This window comes from Crassostrea angulata, chromosome 3 (assembly GCF_025612915.1).
Source record: "Crassostrea angulata isolate pt1a10 chromosome 3, ASM2561291v2, whole genome shotgun sequence".
Classification (NCBI taxonomy): Eukaryota; Metazoa; Mollusca; class Bivalvia; order Ostreida; family Ostreidae; genus Magallana; species Magallana angulata.
In genome coordinates, this window is record NC_069113.1 from 5,752,662 (window position 1) to 5,774,310 (window position 21,649).

Below are 21,649 nucleotides of genomic sequence, written 5' to 3' on the forward strand. Positions count from 1 at the left end.
TGGTCATTCCTTGACCATTCTTTTCTACGGTAGTTTTTAGCGAGTTCACCTCGTTTTGAACTCCCTGAACTGACTGGGGCAGACGCTGGAGATCGCTCAGGCTTATCGTCTGCTTGTTTAGTAGCTGTCTTTGTGACGACTGTTCCGACGCCAGCGCAGCAACGATGTCCATCTGACGCGTCAGTTGCATTTGTAGAGAAACGCTTGTATCCATTACTTTTCTGCTTAGAAACTTATAGTCACTATAAACTGTCTCGTTCATTCGATGAAGCGCTTCCTCCATGTCGGCAAAGTTCTGATTCTCGGTGTCTATTTTACCAAGTTCGGTTTTGATCTGCCCCAGATCTTGTGAGATGGCTTTCATCTCTTCCTGGACTGCTGCCGAAGCGTTTTGCATTTTTGTTATTTCGGCCCCAAGAGTGGCAGCCACTGAGTTCGCTCTCTCCCGGGCAACGCTTAATTCCGAATCAATCCTTCCAACATCGGGGGTGCCACAAGACACCCCGTTTCCTTCGGGAACGATAAACTCGTAGCGGCATTGCTGCTCGCTCCAACTGGTAGGGATAGTTGCAACCATCACCCAAATTGTCAAGAAGCGGTAGTAGCACTGGGCAGCCATGATGGGGGTAATGTGAAAAAGAATTGAAATCGAGACCCTTTTATAAAGGAATATGTCTTCCTTCTTGGGCTTTGATCGGGTTTACCATGGGGGTCACACTTCTCTTTATGATAAGTATACAGGTTATAAATCTGACCAGACATAACTTTGTGCAAACACATTATTTGTCTTTTGGAATTTTTAATGTTTTCATTTGATTCGTTGGCAATTTTGAAATTAACTTTGAGTATAATTTGTCCGGTTTCCTTTCGTTGGCCCCACGTCGACTTTCGCCATGTTCATGTTCCTAGGAACTGATGGTGATCGGGCAATTTTAGGGAATTACTCATTCTGATTTTTTTTTAATGCAAATACTTCGTTTTCCTTTTATCAAGATTGAAACGCAAGAATAAGATCAATAGAACAAAAAGTGGACATCTCTTACGAATGTCTTTAAATTCTTTAGTTAGCAACATATTTTAGTACAATTGTAATTCCGCCGTTTGAAGAAATTGACATGTAGCTTTTTCATGACACCTATTTTGGACTTAAAATTTTACTTTATACTACTAATACTATTTGAATAACCGGGATATCCATTAATGAACGCGGGGCAAATCATCAAAACATCAAAATGGACTACTGTGTTCCCCAACCACCTCTGCATCTTGAAATAGAAAAATAAGTGGTTCATGTATCGTTTTTTTTTTTACGAATAACATCAAATTATAAATCTAATGCCCATTTACAAATATTCTTATCACTACAAAAAGTATGGGTTTTAAATAATATTTATATTTTTTTTACGTAAATTTATCTAAATTCAAATAATAATTTCAAATGATAGATTGTGTAACTTTCACCTTATTTATTTGAAAATTAAGATTAGATTTTTTTTATTTTCATTTTACTTTTTTTTTTTAACAAATGGCCTATTTATTTTTTTTTTAGTTTTTGGTCCGGTATAATTGTTTAGTATAAGCCTTTATCTTTTTTATCAGATATATTAAACATGCTTGATATTGATAATGATTTGTATGTTTATACTTGTAGTGATCTCTCAAGAAATCATTGGTATGCTATCTTCTAAAAGGGCAATTAGGGGAATTACCTCTAACAAACCATTTTTGGCATCAGGAAGAAGTACCGGTAGGTAATAAGTTTAAAAACAAGAAATAGTCTTTTTAATTCAGAGGTAACAGAAATTACTGACATTCTTAAAAGAACTGTTATGAAATAAGCGGAAGCTGCGCGGTGTTACATCCACGCTTTTCCTGAAGTTTTAAGTTTTATCAAAGTTTGTACACCCGCCACAGTTTCTGTGATGCCCCTTTTGTATGCCGTCTTTGTCATCCTCTGTCTATGGTGCCAAAAACCCGGGTGCTTTACCTTTGTGAAAGGCGTGGCCTCGAAAATGACATGAAGTTCAAATAAATAAATTTTATCTTTGTATAGGCACCTTGTGTTGATTACCGTATATAAAATCTGAGATTTTGTGCGTGTCTCAAAAATGGCAAAAATGGAGATAAATACAAGTATGTCATTTCTAAAGACAAAATATACCGGATCATATCATTTCTGCGTTTTGTGTATTTTTGTAAATTAAAAGTGATTGTTGCAACCCCCCCCCCCCCCCCCAAAAAAAAATTATTGGATAATCGCGAAAATAACCGAATACAGTGTATTCTTATCAACAAATAATTGGTATCTTTGATTAGTAAATTCATTTTTTTTTCTTTTTACACATGAGTAGTTGAGACGCATCATTGTGCAGTTAGAACGCACAATGATTCTGCATATGTAAACAACTTGCAGCAGTATTTTAGCAATGCGTGATCATTTTTTAAAACTAATATGTGGACTATATGAGGAACAGTTATGACGAGTACTAGTATGTTCAAGAACAATTTATTAAATTAATATACCTCTCAGTAGTTATTAGCATTGACAGAGAGCAGCACCGTTGTAAAACAGCTTTGTACTGATACGTAACACTTTGTTTCTGTTAGCATTGACAAAGGTCGCGGACCTTGTTCTATAACGTAACAATCAGTTACTGTAAGCATTGGACGAGGGTCGTTGACGTTGTACTGTAACGTAACAATCAGTTACTATAAGCATTGGACAAATGCTGTCGACGTAGTTCTTTAACGTACATGTAACACTCGGTTACTGTTGGCATTGGTGTAGGGACGTGTATGTTGTAATTATAGTTTTGTTCCGTAACGTATTACTCAGTTGCTGTTATCATCAGTCACGAGGCGTTAAATTGGTAATACAGTTTTGTACAATTAAGCAACACTCAGTTGGTGTAGGTTTAGGTCGGGGACGTGAACTTTGTAATTTAGTTTTGTATAGTAACGTAATACTCTGCTGCTGTTATATTTTGCATAATATGACAGAGAACATAACATTTTTTCGTGCGAAACAGACCAGGTTAAAAAGGGGAATCTCCAAAAATTATAACTTTCAGTATAATATAACAATAAACTTATTAGGATCGGCTTACAAAACCTAGATGTGATTTGCGTCGGGAGACACACTATTTATTTGTTTGGCCATAATTGTTCGATATGCCTGCATCTGTTGATTAAAATACTATTAATCAAGGTAAAGATTTTAAAATGTTTTGGATTCTGAGAGACTAAATCCACCTGCTTTAATATGTTCTCGTTCGTATGGACTTTACCATACGTAAATATGTACACGTTGCACGTATGCAAAACATAAAACAGGTACACCGTATACAGGTAATATTGGGTCACCGATACCTAATATATACAAAAGTTAACCGTCCCGTTGACCTTTGTTGTTTGACAAATTAGATAACAGTTACAATCGGAAATACGGGGTTTGTCCCCTCAGACTTATGTTGGTCGACATCAATAAAATGGAACGCGTCCAGAATGCCCATTGTTGCTCGGTCTCGTTACATTTGGATTCTGTGTTTACACCTGTGGATTGTCAATGCCGTCTTTCGTGATCTTCTTTCATGTCGGGCTAACATCAGATGCTCCTCACAGGTAGGTATAGATGTACACTATTGTATATACTGCACGACATAAGCGTTAGAATCTGTTGTGTTTTGTCTCAGTAACTGGGGTAACTAATTGCAGATTCTTCTTCTCCTTCCTAGAGAAACGTGACATGCCGCTTCATTGATGCAGGACCTTTTACAACTGGTAGTTTGTTTATTTTTTTTTTTTACAATTTTGATAATCCGGAAAATCTCATATTCTAACATATAAACTTTTAATGCACTAATATCCGTTACAGGACATATCAAAAACATAACATAACCCATAAAGGTTCCTCATAAAATTCAGGCATAAGTCTCGGATACAATTTTAGCTCACCTGAGCCAAACGCTTAAATAAACTTTTTTTATCCCAAGTTCGTGGTCTGTCTTGGTCGTGGTCATTGTCTTCGTCCTAAACTTTTCATAATTTCTTTTATAGAACCACAAAGTTTATTTTAAACCAACTTGGCACAGGCCATACTCGGGTAAAGGGGATAAAAGATTGCTTAAATGGAGGCCACGCCCTCTTTCGAGTAAAGATGATATAGATATAGAATAGTAGCAAAAATTATAATGGCTACATTAAGGTAAAAAGGAACGAAGTTCATGCTCTTGCATGCACAGTATTCATGTAAATGCATTCTTCTTAGAAGTAAAAATCTTAGCTCATGTGAGCAATGTGATCCGTAAGCTTTAAGTAAATAATGTGTCGATCGTCAAATGTATTTCGACCCATGTTTTATGTATTCCATGAATTTGAACTTCTATCAATTTATCAATTGGTGATTTCAGTTCATATGACGTCTGGGCCATTTCCTGCCGCCCCTAGATGTCTCAGTATCACGGCGAGTCCTCTACTAAACAGGGCGGGGCTACAGCTGGTGATCACGTGGGCAGGACCTGCTGATGGTGAGAAAAGCAGAATCATATTATCAATCTATTTGTTTATCCATTCATCAACTCGATCAAAATATTTTCGTTTTCGCTATGCATGGTCTTCTTCACGTGTGTTGTAGTTAAAAATGGTTTCAAGTTTTGGTTCCATTATGATTTTATTGCTATTTTTAAAATAGGATCCTTTTTATTCCTTCGAGGATTTTACCTGGAAATAGCTCAATCCTCCAACACCTATCCAGCTGGAAGTTACATCATAGATCTCAGTGATAATGGCCACATCTTCAGCAATAAATCTTTGTTCTCCTTATTAACGGTAGGTTGCCATAATGTGTATGTATAAAATCATATTCTCCATGAATAATCTGTTGTGATTATTCATTTTTCATTTTAGAATGAGACTTTCCAGATGAGGTGTGAGTATAATGAACCGTTAACACAGCCCCTCTACGTCTATGTATCGAGTCTGCCATCTCCTTCTGATCTGAATTATCTGGATGATGCTTGTAAATTAACCCTCGACTATCCTCCATCTATTTCCAACACCGCCGAGATGTCATTGGGAATAACCGCTGTGAATATGAATCCTCCTACAAATGGTCTGTCGTTAATTGATTTTGTGGAAAGTAAATATATCGCATTTAGTAAATAATTGTTCAACATTTTATCAAACCTATTTTTTTCCCAGGAATATCCTATAAAGAGGACAAAGATTGGTATGCCGTCGCAATAATAATTCCTTCAGCTGTAATTGTTACATTACTTACTAGTGTCATCATTCTCTCTCTCTGGCGAAAACGAAAACTGTCGACCAGAGTGTCTATTCCATCAGAATCCGATCAGCACAATTCTGGCCAATCAGAATTTTATCAGCCACTTTCTGACCAATCAGAATTTTATCAGCCACTTTCTGACCAATCAGAATTTTGCCCCTCTACACCAAGTCAATCAAGAGATAGTTCCAACCAGTCAGAATCCAATCTATCAACTTGTGTATCAGAACAAATCTCTATCATATCTACATTTGAACAGTCGGATCCTATTCAATACATCTCTGACCAATCAGGATTTGACCGATCGGGTTCTGGCCAATCATTGCCTTTACCACTTATGTATAACCAATCAGGATCTTGTCCACTGCATTCTAACCAATCAGTGACTATACTTAACACAATGGAACCACCAGGATCTCATTTTTTATATGACATCTCGGAGGCTAGTTCCGCTAGCTCTGAACATACAGAGGATATATGTACACAACTAGGTTTGCGTGTATCCGTCGACCAACTACGTGGCAGTCATGTTTGTCGGACGAAATATGTCAGAGATTGGCTGTATGAACTAGAATGTGTAACACCGGAAGTGTGTAATCAAAGGGACTCAAAAACGTCGACAATAGATGAAGAAATCAAACAGGAGTTTCTCATGTTAAATTTTTCCAAAATTGTGTAGAAAATAAAACGACAGCTTTAGCTTTTCTAGCAATGGATGTAAAGTTAATCAGTGTTATTCTTTTGCATCGTTTAATTTTGCCTTAGAATGTCAGAACAATGTTATTATTTAAAAATGAGATTTAAGGCGTTTGATCTCTGTGTATTTTTTAACCATTTTAAAATCTAAAGAGGAACATTTCGTTCATTTGCTCTGCAGAAAAATATATCGTTTCATTTCCGTTCATAGCTGCAGACATATGTGGTTAAATTCGGGCTCACGGTTCGTTGAGCTACAATCGCAACTTCGACCAGAAAGGCAGACAAAATAAAAGATGCCAATGTCCTTGGTTCCCTGGTGACGTCATATAATTACTGTTGTGTTTTGGGTGCCTGAATGAGTTGGTACATCAAGTGACACTGGAACAATCAAACGATGTTTGTTTGTGTTTTAAGAGAAGAAAACAAGGATGAATCTACAACGTCTGGAATAAGCTATTTTCTTTCTGTTGTCAGGCATGTTTTAATTAAAAGGGTTTCAAATAGCATTGCGTGGCAACCTTAGTATTTATATTGGACCAATTCTGCAATTACTGAAAGAGGTTAGCGGTATGCATTTCTTTAAGGTAGACCAAGTGTTTTAGAAATTTGTGTCAAACCAAACTTTTTTCATTTGTACAGTTAAAACAACAAAACAACTTATAAACTTACTAAAAAGGTTTAAGTATTTAAACCTTTGCAATTTATTTTCCTAAAGTGAGCTTCAGCTCAAAAGGTCCAAAAATTCAACAGCCAAATTTTACCTCATAACTTAAATCATGCACCAAAATACATTATATTAGATTACAATTTAAGAAAATCTAATGATAGATGTTAACTGAAAATGTCTTTTCGATTTTCTACAGAAAATATATACAAATAATATTACAATTATTCTCCACACAAATTTAAAAAGAATTCACAAAATTTCATATATTTTGAAATTTCTAAAACATTCTACAGTGTACATGCTATTTTTATTAAAGATTTATTAAGAGTTATATATTTTGTTAACAAAAAACATAGTTTATCTAAATTGATCGGCTAGTTTTTGTTTGATAGTCTCTTGAACATGTATACCCCACATATTGTTTGATTTATATAGATTTATAAGTTGTTTTTAGCAAACATTGGGATAGCCATTGGGTACCAAATAGACATAATCTAACAGTGAATTTAGATACTAAATTAAGAAACTAGACATTAATAATAATTTGCTACATTTAAAGTCGCTTTGTATTTAAATTCGTTTTATTTGTTTTAAGGTTAAATATACAAATTGCTTCACGTAAATTCGTTTGAATGTGAGTGTATCTTTTTTTCGAAATGTTATTCTTTTCCACATAAAAAGCAACATTATATGGTAAGAAGAGCGATTACAGTGTGATTACCCCCCCCCCCCCCCTTCTCTCTACAATCGCCGGATTAGGTTAATTTGTACTGTTACATGTATCGTGACACTCATCTTTAAAATAATAGAAGAAATCGTATGTAGTTAGTTGGCCCCCACTAGTATACTTCAAATATTTTATGAAACTCCTTGGGGTTGTTCAAGTCTGTTGCCCTCATGTTCCTTGTAACGTTATAATTATGTTGTTTTCTTTAAAGAGAAAAACCGTAATGAACGCGGCAAACAATCGATGACCAAGCACCACACAGCTAACCAACACATGTACGACTGTGTTGGTCACGTGATTAACGTCAATACTAACACGCGGAAATGTTTATGTATATATACATGTTTACATCCTGGGAAATATGCAGATACTGTAAATAGACGCTGACCTATGATTATCTTCAAACCTTCCGCAAAAATCTGAATCCGCGCCCCTTCATAATCACAGACACAGGCCTCTGTATTTAAACGACTGAAACTTCAACTGATCAGACGCACGGAGGCATGACTTGTATATTAATGGATACCACAGTACCCACCCTTCTTCTAGCGGTGGGGTAATGGGGCGGCTGGAGAACGAGCACCAATGGCGGTTTCTGCTGGCGGGAATATCGAACATGTGTGGAACATCAGGTCAGACTACTACGGAATCTCTTCATCATTTCTTGTCGTTGATTTTAACCATGTTTATAATTATTTGTTGATCGCTGAGAGCACTGACTTTGTGATAAACCAACCATGGATGGCGGATCCTAGAAAGTGACAAATGCGGGGATTTAGTCAACCTTAAAGTAACAAGGCTTTGAGTATAATTAAATCACTGCATGCCTTACCCTGTGTGTGTGTGGGGGGGGGGGGTGTCACACAGATTTGACATTGATAGTTCGGGCGTGACTGAGCTTTCGATTTCACCTTATGATGATTCATTTAGATGGTGAATATTATGCTACCATTTCTTGTTGGATGGTCATGAATTTACATGTATCATTTATGCAGAGGGACATTTGATTTTGTGAATTTAACACATACAGTCCTTGAAACCGCAGGACTTCTTTGTTAAGGTCGCTCACTACTCCGTGAAATATTTTCTCAAATCAGCAGAAAATTTCTTGAGTATGATAGATATCATAATGGATAAGAAGTATTTAAGTCTAATAGGGGGAAAATGTGCAATTTTGGATGAAAAAATACATTTTCAAAAATTGAATTCAGTTAACATGAACAAAAGCTCCAGGTGGATTCGAACTCATGATCTGCGATTCAGAAGCCCAATACTTTAACCACTGAGCTAAGACGATATACGATATAAACAGTTTAACAAAACATTTAAATCGCCATCTTGTGACGTAGTGTTTTAAAAAGTATAAGTGGTACCATAAGCAACGAATCAAATCTGTTTGAGATATGAGTAAACCATTTTGGTGCATTAGAATACAAAATGAACTGTCCTCAAAAGCACTTGTAATTCATTTGTACATCATTATTTTGGAAAGGCTGAACTTTTAGTACAGGAACACATTTCGATCTGTCCGCATTACAATAAAGATCCTCACTCGATCTGTCCGCATTACAATAAAGATCCTCACTCGATCTGTACGCATTACAATAAAGATCCTCACTCGATTTATTAGAACTTTTTTGAAAACTTGTTACCAATGAGGCCCAATGCATTGTTAGTATAATTTGGTGAAATCCTTAATGTTTACTTGTAGTAACGAACCCGGTTGATGTCATAAAGATCCGGATGCAGCTGGAGAACGAGCTGGCCGTACACGAGGGTCTGAGCGCCATCAAGAACCGCTACTATGACGGATTTGTGAAGGGAGGATCGAGGATCGTACGGGACGAGGGGTTAGGGGGCCTCTACAAGGGGTATGAATAAAACCAGGCTTTGCTACATAATTTCAGCTTTGCTATTTCTAATGAAATGTTAAACAATGTATATTTTTGGGGTTTACTTTTATTCCACTTTTTAAAGTAAATTAAAGCATCTAATAAAATCAAAGCAAACAAAAAATGAAACATATTTAAGCAATTCTTTTTGGTCATTGAATGATGATAATAATAATGGTAGTTTTAATTTTGTTCGCACTGACCCCGTTCTTTGTTTTGGTCAGCCTTCTACCGTCTTTGATGCGGGAGGGGTCCTACAGTACAATCAGACTGGGCGCCTACGAACCACTGAAGGTGTACTTTGGCGCCACCGACCCTGCTCATACCCCGCTGTGGAAGAAGATTTGTGCCGGGGCTATATCAGGTTGGTCATAGGGAGGGAACCCCTTCTTCGTCAAACTTAAATCGTCAAGTTAGATGTCTTTCCTATCGCGAGCCATGGAGGAATGGAAACAAAAATTGTTGATTCAGTAACCGTTTGAAATAAGGGGGGATGTTATTCATCAATGTAAATAAATGTTTTTATATTTTGATTTAATGTCATCAATTCTTTTAGTCGATGGTTATAATTATTTTTAAACATTAAATATCTTTGGTTGAAGTGTATGTATCCTTTGAAATTTTATCACATAATGTTTATTTTTTGATGCTTTGTAGTATTGCTTTGTTGTTTTTGAATTAACATCAAAAAACAACAGTATATGTACAATGTCTTTGTACCACCCAAATAATGGATGGTGAAACGTCTCGTCAACAGGGACCATCGGGAGCGCCATTGCGACGCCGACAGATCTGGTCAAAGTCAGGATGCAAGCCCAGGGCAAGCTCTTTGATGGAGAAGTGCCCAGATACAAGAGTACATTTTCGGCATTCAAAGAGATTATCCAGACCCAGGGCCTCCGAGGGCTGTATACTGGCGTGGGACCCACCGTAAAACGAGCAGCCATATTGACGGCTACCCAAGTAAGTGAATCTGGTGTTTCAGTACGTTGGTTTTTTTGGGAGTTGATTTTAATCAACTCTCCTATGCAGTTTCTCTGGCAAACCGAAAATGAAACAGTGTTTGGACCTAAGCAGAAATCATCACCGCGGACAAGACGTAGATCTTGAAAATAATAGATGAATTCGATGTACTGTATGCTGTACCATTGTTTTTCAAAAGAAACGTATTTATAAATACCTTGAAAATAGTCAGATTTTATATAGTACGAACAATTCCATTGTTTTTTGCAGTTGTATGTATTCCTACGCCAGAGTTCATTTAACCAGACGCTCGGCTGTCTCCATAAATCTCCGACAAGCAGAGAGTCTTTCTTGGTAGTCGGAGATTAACGGAGACAGCCGAGCGTCTGGTTGAACGAGACTAGAGTTCAATATTGCTTTAATCCAGACGTGTACAATTTTTAGACACATTTTGATTACTGATACACAGTTTGGTGGAATTAATTCTATCTTTAAATATTACACAACATGATTCATATGGGGTTTTCTCAAAATTCTTGTCGGAAAAGTTCGAGAATTCATATTTTAAAAATGTGCATAATTCAAATACAGATTAGAAACTACTTGCCAGACGAAATAACATATCGTTGATTTTAAAATTGATAATAATCAATAAAATCAACTCCCGACAGTACTTCAGTACTTTGATTTTTTATTGTAAATGTAAATAATGGGATCATTGGTATAAAGTAGCATGGACGTTTGACTTACAAACATGCCCATCCATTTAATAATATCTTGTTGAAAGTATAGTAAACAAATTTTCGTGGTTATTTCCTTAACTACAGATGCTGCCTTTATCATGTCTTTACAAAAAAGTATTATAAAAGATATGACAATTTTTCGACAGATTCCAAGTTATGATCACGCAAAACACACCATTTTGAACGCCGAACTTATGAAGGAAGGTCCCGCTCTTCACGTGATATCTTCCATGATAGCAGGGTTCATGACAGCACTGACCACATCACCAGTTGACGTCATCAAAACACGAATCATGAACCAAAAGTCACATGGTACAGTAAAGTGGCATAATATATTTCTTTTAATTATTTATGTAGGCTGTGGGCTTTATAGATATCTTTTTCGTTTGATAAAACGTGGCTTTGACTTTGGAAAATTAAATGAAACTAATTTCAAATCAGATACAATTTTCAAAGTATACGTTTAATGATCCGGGTGTCACTTGGACAAATTAAAAAATACATGTGCCCGGGATGGGTGGGGGTGGGGGTGGGGGTGGGGGTGTAGGGGTTCAAGATTAATCCATCGCTTTAGCTGATCGAGTTAATAAATTCCTATATGTAGTTAATAATAGACATAAAATCCCCCGGAAACAAAGACCTCCTTTAAAAGTTGAAAAGAGTAAGATAATAGCACAGGAAAATGTAGACCCCTGCTTAAAAAATAAGGTTTTAAAGTAGCGAAAGGTTAAATTATGTTTTCTTTTTATTAAAAGAGGATGCATGGGTAAACCTCTAAAAAATTCCTGGGACCAAATATACTCCCGTAAATGATAAGTTAATGAATCAGGAATCATTCTTTGAGTACTATGAGGTAATAATTTCGGTCGGGGCGTGTTCAAATCCAATAAAGCCCGAAGGGCTGTATGATAGAGTTGATCACGCCCTGACCGAAATTATCACATCATAATATTCCTTATTACTTATATTGATATAAATTTAAGCCATAGTGCCATTAAATATTTAAATATAAATAAGCATACCCCGCTGGCGCCTTTGTAGTTATGGGTTATATAGTACAAAATCGATACGTAGTGTTATCACAGGCAAAGACACTGGAAAATGTAAATACATATAAATATAATACATGGGACTGTCTTTTTTTTTCTGTTTCAGGTGTAGCTCATCATGAGCGTGTGTACAAGAACGCCTTTGACTGTTTCTTAAAGACTTTGAGGTCAGAGGGACCTCTTGGGCTGTATAAGGGCTTCATCCCTAACTGGATGCGTATAGGACCTCACACAATCATCACATTCTTTATATTTGAGGAGCTCCGTCACCTCATAGGAATGGACCCTGTATAATAGAGCTTGTAGTGGATAATTAACCAATGCGTCCCTACGATGGCCGATATGGGCCGGACAAAAAGTAACCACGAGTTGTGTTTGATTTGCCGGCAATTCCTGAAATGCCGGCAAAAAGTAACCACGAGTTATATTTGATTTGCCGGCAATTCTTAGATGCCGGCAAATCTCAAACGTGGGCCAATCTTACTTATTGTACAATTAAAATACCAGAGGATATAGAGGTCAAAAAGTCTCGTTATCTTAATTGACAAAAGGGTGTGACAAAAACATGGCAGTTTTACTCGCAACGTGCATTATTAATGACATCAAACAGAACACAAGAGCAAATTAAAAAAAAAGACGGCATCAAAACATTCAGATATGTCTTAAACTCATTGGAACCCGACACTCTTAATGAAGCATTTGGTCAATTGCTTATATATCATAACTAATTAAGATCGTTTCGGCGGTATTAATAGCACATGTGACATTTCAAATTTGTAATATGGCCCACTTCGTCAGGAGATCACCTTATACATAAATCAATTAATCTCTTTGAACTTCATTTGGTTTTAATTTGGATCTAATGATATTTTTGTGTTTACTGTATGCAACCATAGGAGGTGTTGTGAATAATTTTTGCATACTTCGTCATGTTGTATGTTATCCCAGTATTTCATAAGTCGTTTCCTTAATTCGTTTATACAAATTTGGTCACTAAAACATTAGATACAGCCTTTTTATTGTGTTCTTCTTTTATTTTTTTTAGAAGATTAATTCTATTTGCTGAAATAGTTTCTTGCATAATAGGTTCAATTTCTGATTGTTTTTAATCTCTCTTTTTTAGATGAGTTTTAAAGTCTTTAAAAATACTTTGTAATACAGCCTGATCACTAGTATTTCTCAGATGTCTGGTACATTCTCCTTTAATTAGACCCTTGAAAACTGATGAGCTATGAGCACTTTGTCTGTGCAGGTATTGGAAGCTGTTAGTAGGTTTGATATATGAGCGAATGTCTAATCGCTGGCTATCTGAGAATCTTGTTTTCTTGTATATCATCTCTATATTTGCCGTGATAAATAAGTTTCGAAAAGCCCTCAACATTGTCGGCGCGCAATTCCCCCCTTACTTCTCCTCATACTTTGCTTCTTTTCAACCCTTTCGACCAATTAAGATAACTTGACTTTTGTGACCTCAATCTTCTGGTATTTTAATTAAACATTAAATGTAAGATTTGCCCACATTTAAGATTTGCCGGCATCTAAAAATTGCCGGCAAATCAAACACAACTCGTGGTTACTTTTTGCCGGCATTTCAGGAATTGCCGGCAAATCAAACACATCTCATGGTTACTTTTTGTCCGGCCCATATCGGCCATCGTACGTCCCTGATACAATGTATCAAAGTCAATCTAAAGCAAGACCCCAGTATTTCGCAACGAAGTGAAAAAGGAGCTGAAAGACTTTAGTAAGACTACAATGTGTGTGTGTGATTTTATTAAATACAGATGTGTGCTCTCTACAAACTCGTTTGATCTTACCCGGTGGTAGTAAGAATAAAACTTTACTGTGCCTCTGAACAAGCTCCAAACGGTGTCGTTAGGACAATATTATCTTAACGATTATTTTAATATTATATTTACCCCAATGGTACAAAACTAACGCAAGAGTTTCTACATCCTTTTTGTTTAAAGCAACATATAATAAATGTGTGATCAAATGAAATTCTCAAGATTTCAACCCATCTGCATATTTTAGCATGAGATTTATGTATGTTCTTTTGTACAAAATGTTTTAGATATTTTTTATGATGTTGGACGGTTCCCGGAGACAATAAATACAAGGGAAACCCAAATGAATTTGTTCTGAAAAGATCTGCATAGACCTTCAATCTCTTTCAACATTTATATGTAGCTCAAAAGGAAACAGAGACAATCATTTTGTTTCATCTATTTTCAGTCGTGAATCACAATTTTCTCAAATGTAAATATTTTCGAAGATTTTTTGTAACTTGTTTTTGTCACATACGATACCATTTTATGCGGAAAAAATATTTAGAAATTCTCATTTCAGCAAAATTACATGAATTCGTCCTACAAACACAGAAGTGACTTGTCGTGTATTATTATTCCTTCATCTAAGCATAACAATTTGTTTTAACATTCACCACAAAGGTTTAAAAGGTATTTAATATATATATATATAAATATGTGTGTGTGTGTGTGTGTGTGTGTTTTATTTCGCCGTATTTGGCATGTATTTATGAATAATAAGTAATTGTATGTTACATCAACTGACGTACACGTTGTACTATAACGTAACACTCAGTTACTGTTAGCATTGGATGAGGGTCGTTGATGTTGTAATGTAATGTAACACTCAGTTACTGTAAGCATTGGACGAGGGTCGTTGATGTTGTAATGTAATGTAACACTCAGTTACTGTAAGCATTGGACGAGGGTCGTTGATGTTGTAATGTAATGTAACACTCAGTTACTGTAAGCATTGGACGAGGGTCGTTGATGTTGTAATGTAATGTAACACTCAGTTACAGTTAGCATTGGACGAGGGTCGTTGATGTTGTAATGTTATGTAACACTCAGTTACTGTAAGCATTGGACGAGAGTTGTTGATGTGTAATGTAATGTAATACTTAGTTACTGTAAGCATTGGGCGAGGGTCGTTGACGTTGTACTGTAATGTAGTACTCAGTTACAGTTAGCATTGGGCGAGGGTCGTTGATGTTGTAATGTAATGTAACACTCAGTTACTGTACGCATTGGACGAGATTTGTTGATGTGTAATGTAATGTAATACTTAGTTACTGTATGCATTGGGCGAGGGTCGTTGACGTTGTACTGTAATGTAGTACTCAGTTACTGTAAGCATAGGACGAGGGTCGTTGACGTTCTACTGTAACGTAACAATCATTTACTGTAAGCATTGGACAAGATTATACACTCAGTTACTGTTGGCATTGATGTAGGGACGTGTACGTTGTAATTATAGTTTTGTTCCGTAACATATTACTCAGTTGCTGTTATCATTAGTCACGAGGCGTTAACTTGGTAAAACAGTTTTGTACAATTACGCAACACTCAGTTGGTGTAGGTTTAGGTCGGGGACGTGAACTTTGTAATTTAGTTTTGTATAGTAACTTAATACTCTGTCGCTGTTATATTTTGCATAATATGACAGAGAACATAACATTTTTTCGTGCGAAACAGACCAGGTTAAAAAGGGGAATCTTAAAAAATTATAACCTTCAGTATTATATAACAATAAACTTATTAGGATCGGCTTACAAAACCTAGATGTGATCCCCCTCGGGGTACACTATTCATTTGCTTGGCCTTAATTGTTCGATATGCCTGCATCTGTTGATTTTAAAATCAAGGTAAAGATTTTAAAATGCTTTTGATTCTGAGAGACTAAGTCCACCTGCATTTGTCTGTTCTCGTTCGGTCAATGGACTTTACCATACGTAAATATGTACACATTGCACGTATGCACAACATAAAACAGGTACACCGTATACAGGTATTATTGGGTCACCGATACCTAATATATACAATAGTTCACCGTCCCGTTAACCTTTGTTGTTTGACAAATTAGATAACAGTTACAATCGGAAATACGGGGTTTATCCCCTCAGATTTATGTTGGTCGACACCAGTAAAATGGAACGCGTCCAGAATGTCCATTGTTGCTCTATTTAGATTCTGTGTGTACACCTGTGGATTGTCAATGCCGTCATTCTTGATCTTCTTTCATGTCGGGCTAACATCAGATGTTCCTCACTGGTCGGTATAGATTTAAACATTTGTATATACCGCACGGCATAAGCGTTAGAATCTGCTGTGTTTTGTCTCAGTAACTGGGGTAACTAATTGCAGATTCTTCTTCTTCTTCCTAGAGAAACGTGACATGCCGCTTCATTGATGCAGGGCCTTTTACAACTGGTAGTTTGTTTGTTTAGTTATTTTTATTTATTTTTTTACAGTTTGATAATCCAGAACATCTCATATACTAACATGAAACTGTTTATGCACTAGTATTTTTAAAATAACATACGTTACAGGACATATCAATAACATAACATAACCCATAAAGTTCCTTATAAAATTCAGGCATATAAGTGTCGAACGAGTCTCGGATACAATTTTAGCTCACCTGAGCCAAACGCTTAAATAAGCTTTTTTTATTCCAAGTTCGTGGTCTGTCGTGGTCTTGGTCATTGTCTTTGTCGTAAACTTTTCATAATTTCTTTTATAGAACCACAAAGTTTATTTTTTTTAATAACTTGGCACTGGGCATACTCGGGTAAAGGGGATAAAAGATTGCTTAAATGGAGGTCACGCCCTCTTTCGAGTAAAGATGGTATAGATATAGAATACTAGTAGTAGCAAAAATTATAATGGGAACATTAAAGATAAAAAGGAACGAATTTCATGCTCTTGCATGCACAGTATTAATGTAAATGCATTCTTTCTAGAAATAAAAATCTTATCTCATGTGAGCTATGTGATCCGTAAGCTTTCAGTAAATTAAATAATGTGTCGATCGTAAAATGTATTTCGACCCATGTTTTATTTATTCCATGAATTTGAACTTCTATCAATTTATCAATTGGTGATTTCAGTTCATATGACGTCTGGGCCATTCCCTGACGCCCCTAGATGTCACAACATCACGGCGAGTCCTCTACTAAACAGGGCGGGGCTTCAGCTGGTGATCACGTGGGCAGGACCTGCTGATGGTGAGAAAAGCAGAATCATATTATCCATCTATTTGTATATCCATTCATCAATTCGATCAAAATATTTTCATTTTCGCTATGCATGGTGTTCTTCACGTGTGTTCTAGTTAAAAATGGTTTCAAGTTTTGGTTCCATTATGATTTTATTGGTATTGTAACACTTGGAACGCTTGCCTTGTGTTGAGAACAAAACGATCTAAAGTTTATAATTTATTCAACCATAAATAACATGACCCATATAACAACGCCGTTCAAAAAGAAAATCAGACAAGTCTCAACCCTTGGGACGATGGCAAAATCGGTACAATTACCGACACAAAATTATATCCTATACGTAAAATCCCCCGACCAAAATAAAACTTAAAGACTGTCGATAAAATACGAATAAGTATCTCCGCTACTAGTTACAACTACTAGTATACAGCGAAAATATTTTCTAACTCTCTATAAATCGAAATAACTAGTACTGAAATAGTAAATATGAATTAAACTAGCGCTATATAACGAATAATAATAATTAATTAAACCCTATGACTATAAATGTACTTCAGTCACTTAGATACTGAAACAGTACACACCTTATAATATGCTGCAAAAATATGTGTGCGCTTACCCAGCACACAACATAAAGGAGAGGGCACCCGTTTCTCAGTGTTTGGGTATTTATAGAGTGCCAAAAGCAGACGATAAATTATAACCAATAAGATACGTTAATCTCATTCCGTTAAAAAGATTATCCAATCATAGTTAATCCCCATCCCGTAAAAGAATGTCGGTCTCGTATCATTTAACGTGAAAATATCACAGTACAGTAAATAAGTAAAACAATTTAAAGTTAATAATTAAACACAAAAATTAATAACTTACAAGTATTTTATAATTAATATATATAAACAAGTAAATTAAATTTATCCGCCAAAAGGTACTTCGTTATAAAAATAGAATACGGAACTATGGGTAATTCCAAGAAAGATGAATAAGAAAATTGCCGTAACGTTAACAACCAAGGCATGTGTGGGAAAATAAAGAAGAACTACAGGAAGTCCACTGCCTGTCGTAACCAACTATTTCAAGTTGGAAATGACTCCCGACGGGTAAGGGTACCAATACCTAAGATAAATTATAATGTTACAGTATTTTAAAAAAGGATCCTTTGTATTCCTTCGAGGATTTTACCTGGAAATAGCTCTATCCTCCAACGCCTTTCCAGCTGGAAGTTACATCATAGATCTCATTGATAATGGCCACATCTTCAGCAATAGATCATTGTTCTCCTTATTAGTCCCCTACCGGTTTCACCGGAGGGGACTATAGCTTTCCTCTGCGTCCGTCAGTCCGTCTGTCCGTCCGTCCGTCAGTCCGTCTGTCTGTCCCACTTCAGTTTTCCACACTTTTTTTCTTTATGCATTTGAGGAATAATATGAAACTTGCTGAACAGCTTCAAAATGTCAAATTACAGATCAAGTTTACACTTTTGTAGCGTCTGATTGACATATTTTCGAGAAAATTAATTTTTTATATTCCAATTTTTTAATGTTCGGGTTCGTTTTCGGGTTCGGAGTGTATTGAATAAACGAGGCCAGTATGTAGTCAGTAATAATATCGTGCGTTACTTGTACCATTCCTTTTATCATATCTAACAAAAAAATAAATTCTGTAAAATAGTGTTAAACATTGTGTTGTAAATTTAATCGGCAGGGGTTTTATTGGTATTATTACAATCGGGTTGGTTGTCGGGTTGAGCTGTTTAACTGTTTGGTTTGATTCGGGGTACAGAAGACGGTAAGAAATGATATTGTGCATAACAGTGCATTGTTTTCACAAATTTTTACCAGCGAATACAGAATAGACTTGGCGAAATTACAGGAGATGAAATAAAGAGTATTACTTCACCTATTTTGTATTTAATTTCTATATCAACCATATAGTTTTAATTTCCTCTGTTCTTTTTTCTCTAATTAAAGCATGATATCTCGTTTACAACTTTACAATAGCTCTGAAATAGTTGTGTGCTTGGAAGCTTTCATAGAATAATACAAACCGGTAGGGGACGTGTATTGCTTATGCAATACTCTCAGAATGCTTGTTAACGGTAGGTTACCATAATGTGTATGTATAAAATCATTTTCGCCATGAATTATCTGTTGTGTTTATTTTTCATTTTAGATTGAGACTTTCCAGATGACGTGTGAGTATAATGAACCGTTAACACAGCCCCTCTACGTCTATGTATCCAGTCTGCCATCTCCTTCTGATCTGAATTATCTGGATGATGCTTGTAAATTAACCCTCGACTATCCTCCATCTATTTCCAGCACCGCCGAGATGTCATTGGGAATAACCGCTGTGAATATGAATCCTCCTACAAATGGTCTATCGTTAATTGATTTTGTGGAGATCAAATACATCACATTCAGTCGATAATTCGACATTTTATCAACCTATTTTTTTCCAGGAATATCCTATAAAGAGGACAAAGATTGGTATGCCGTTGCAATAATTACCCCTTCAGCTGTAATCGTAACATTACTTACTAGTGTCATCATTCTCTCTCTCTGGCGAAACGAAAACTGTCGACCAGAGTTTTTATTCCATCAGAATCCGATCAGTACAATTCTGGCCAATCAGAATTTTATCAGCCACTTTCTGACCAATCAGAATTTTATCAGCCACTTTCTGGCCAAACAGAATTTTGCCCCTCTACACCAAGTCAATCAAGAGATAGTCCCAACCAGTCAGAATCCAATCTATCAACTTGTGTATCAGAACAAATCTCTATCATATCTACATTTGATCCGATTCAATACATCTCTGACCAATCAGGATTTGACCTATTGTGTTCTGGCCAATCATTGCCTTTACCACTTATAAATAACCAATCAGGATCTTGTCGACTGCATTCTGACCAATCAGTGACTATACTTAACACAATGGAGCCACCAGGATCTCATTTTTTATATGACATCTCGGAGGCTAGTTCCGCTAGCTCTGACCATACAGAGGATATATGTACACAACTAGGTTTGCGTGTATCCGTCGACCAACTACGTGGCAGTCATGTTTGTCGGACGGAATATGTCACAGATTGGCTGTATGAACCAGAAGGTGTAACACCGGAAGTGTGTAATCAAAGGGACTCAAAAACGTCGACAATAGATGAAGAAATTAAACAGGAGTTTCTCATATCAAATTTTTCCAAAATTGTGTAGAAAATGAAACGACATTTGTTTCTAACAATGGATGTAAAATTAATCAGTGTAATACTTTGCATCGTTTAATTTTCCTTTAGAATGTCAGAACAATGTTATTATTTAAAAACGAGATTTAAGGCGTTTGATCTCTGTGTATTTTTTAACCATTTTAAAATCTAAAGGGGAAAAATTCGTTCATTTGCTCTGTAGAAAAATATATAGTTTCATTTCCGTTCATAGCTGCAGACATATGTGGTTAAATTTGGGCCCACGGTTCGTTGAGCTACAATCGCAACTTCGACCAGAAAGACAGACAAAATAAAAGATGCCAATGTCCTTGGTTCCCTGGTGACGTCAGATAGTTACTGTTGAGTTTTGGGTGCCTGAATGTGTTGGTACATCAAGTGACACTGGAACAATCAAACGATGTTTGTTTGTGTTTTAAGAGAAGAAAACAAGGATGAATCTACAACGTCTGGAATAAGTTGTTTTCTTTCTGTTGTCAGGCATGTTTTAATTAAAAGGGTTTCAAATAGCATTACGTGGCAACCTGAGAATTTATATTGGACCAATTCTACAATTACTGAAAGAGGTTAGCGGTATGCATTTCTTTAAGGTAGACCAAGTGTTTTAGAAATTTGTGTCAAACCAAACTTTTTTCATGTGTACAGTTAAAACAACAAAACAACTTATAAACTTACTAAAAAGGTTTAAATATTCATACCTTTGCAATATATTTTCTTACAGTGAGCTTCAGCTCAAAAGGTCCAAAAATTCAACAGCCAAATTTTAACACAATGAAGCGTGATCTCATAACTTAAATCATGCACCAAAATACATTAAATTAGATTACAATTTAAGAAAATCTAATGATAGTTGTTAAATGAAAATGTCTTATCGATTTTCTACAAAAAATATATACAAATAATATTACAATTATTCTCCACACAAATTTAAAAAGAATTCACAAAATTTCATATTTTTGGAAATTTCTAAAACATTCTACAGTGTACATGCTATTTTTATTAAAGATTTATTAAGAGTTATATATTCTGTTAACAAAATACATAGTTTATCTAAATTGATCGGCTAGTTTTTGTTTGATAGTCTCTTGAACATGTATACCCCCATATTGTTTGATTTAGTTCTACAAGTTGTTTTAGCAAACATTGGGATAAAGTTGAAATATACCAAATAGACATAATCTAACAGTGAATTTAGATACTATATATATTAAGTAACTAGACATTAATTTGCTACATTTTAAAGTCGCTTTGTATTAAAATTCGTTTTTATTTATTTTAAGGTTAAATATACAAATTGCTTCACGTAAATTCGTTTGAATGTAAGTGTATCTTCTTTCGAAATGTTATTCTTTTCCACATAAAAAGCAACATTA

At 35.7% G+C, this 21,649-nt stretch overlaps 3 protein-coding genes across 5 annotated transcripts; all 3 read left to right on the plus strand.

Annotated features, from left to right (window-relative positions):
- The first annotated feature begins 3,368 nt into the window (after nucleotides 1–3,368).
- Nucleotides 3,369–6,259, plus strand: LOC128178037 (uncharacterized). Of its 3 annotated transcripts, none has more exons than XM_052845027.1 (6): nucleotides 3,369–3,621; nucleotides 3,735–3,780; nucleotides 4,410–4,526; nucleotides 4,691–4,827; nucleotides 4,906–5,110; nucleotides 5,200–6,259. In XM_052845027.1, the coding sequence occupies exons 1-6, from the start codon at nucleotides 3,505–3,507 to the stop codon at nucleotides 5,961–5,963; spliced, it is 1,386 nt and encodes a 461-aa protein (XP_052700987.1). In that variant the 5' UTR covers nucleotides 3,369–3,504; the 3' UTR covers nucleotides 5,964–6,259. The 3 variants fall into 3 exon arrangements, with proteins under 3 accessions (XP_052700987.1, XP_052700988.1, XP_052700989.1); XM_052845029.1 differs by having other exon boundaries at nucleotides 3,499–3,621; nucleotides 3,715–3,780; XM_052845028.1 differs by lacking the exon at nucleotides 3,735–3,780 and having other exon boundaries at nucleotides 3,487–3,621.
- Nucleotides 6,260–7,759: 1,500 nt separating this feature from the next.
- On the plus strand, nucleotides 7,760–14,461 carry LOC128178038 (mitochondrial substrate carrier family protein ucpB-like). The gene is made up of 6 exons (XM_052845030.1): nucleotides 7,760–8,009; nucleotides 9,089–9,248; nucleotides 9,494–9,633; nucleotides 10,027–10,232; nucleotides 11,122–11,287; nucleotides 12,131–14,461. The coding sequence occupies exons 1-6, from the start codon at nucleotides 7,937–7,939 to the stop codon at nucleotides 12,316–12,318; spliced, it is 933 nt and encodes a 310-aa protein (XP_052700990.1). The 5' UTR covers nucleotides 7,760–7,936; the 3' UTR covers nucleotides 12,319–14,461.
- A 1,206-nt stretch (nucleotides 14,462–15,667) lies between these two features.
- LOC128175640 (uncharacterized) lies at nucleotides 15,668–21,511 on the plus strand. The gene is made up of 7 exons (XM_052841425.1): nucleotides 15,668–15,697; nucleotides 16,020–16,103; nucleotides 16,217–16,262; nucleotides 16,943–17,059; nucleotides 18,207–18,340; nucleotides 19,226–19,430; nucleotides 19,515–21,511. Exons 1-7 carry the CDS (start codon nucleotides 15,668–15,670, stop codon nucleotides 19,928–19,930), a joined length of 1,032 nt encoding a protein of 343 aa, XP_052697385.1. The 3' UTR covers nucleotides 19,931–21,511.
- Nucleotides 21,512–21,649: the final 138 nt, after the last annotated feature.

Bases quoted from the DNA above. Each gene is read 5' to 3' on its own strand.
- LOC128178038 (XM_052845030.1), top strand. From the start codon at position 7,937: ATGGGGCGGCTGGAGAACGAGCACCAATGGCGGTTTCTGCTGGCGGGA. The intron at 8,010-9,088 runs GTCAGACTACTA...GTTTACTTGTAG, and splicing joins GAACATGTGTGGAACATCAG to TAACGAACCCGGTTGATGTC. The intron at 9,249-9,493 runs GTATGAATAAAA...TGTTTTGGTCAG, and splicing joins TTAGGGGGCCTCTACAAGGG to CCTTCTACCGTCTTTGATGC.
- LOC128175640 (XM_052841425.1), top strand. From the start codon at position 15,668: ATGCCTGCATCTGTTGATTTTAAAATCAAG. The intron at 15,698-16,019 runs GTAAAGATTTTA...TGCTCTATTTAG, and splicing joins CTGTTGATTTTAAAATCAAG to ATTCTGTGTGTACACCTGTG. The intron at 18,341-19,225 runs GTCCCCTACCGG...TTTTCATTTTAG, and splicing joins GATCATTGTTCTCCTTATTA to ATTGAGACTTTCCAGATGAC.
- LOC128178037 (XM_052845027.1), top strand. From the start codon at position 3,505: ATGCCCATTGTTGCTCGGTCTCGTTACATTTGGATTCTGTGTTTACAC. The intron at 3,781-4,409 runs GTAGTTTGTTTA...TGGTGATTTCAG, and splicing joins TGCAGGACCTTTTACAACTG to TTCATATGACGTCTGGGCCA. The intron at 4,527-4,690 runs GTGAGAAAAGCA...TTTTTAAAATAG, and splicing joins GTGGGCAGGACCTGCTGATG to GATCCTTTTTATTCCTTCGA.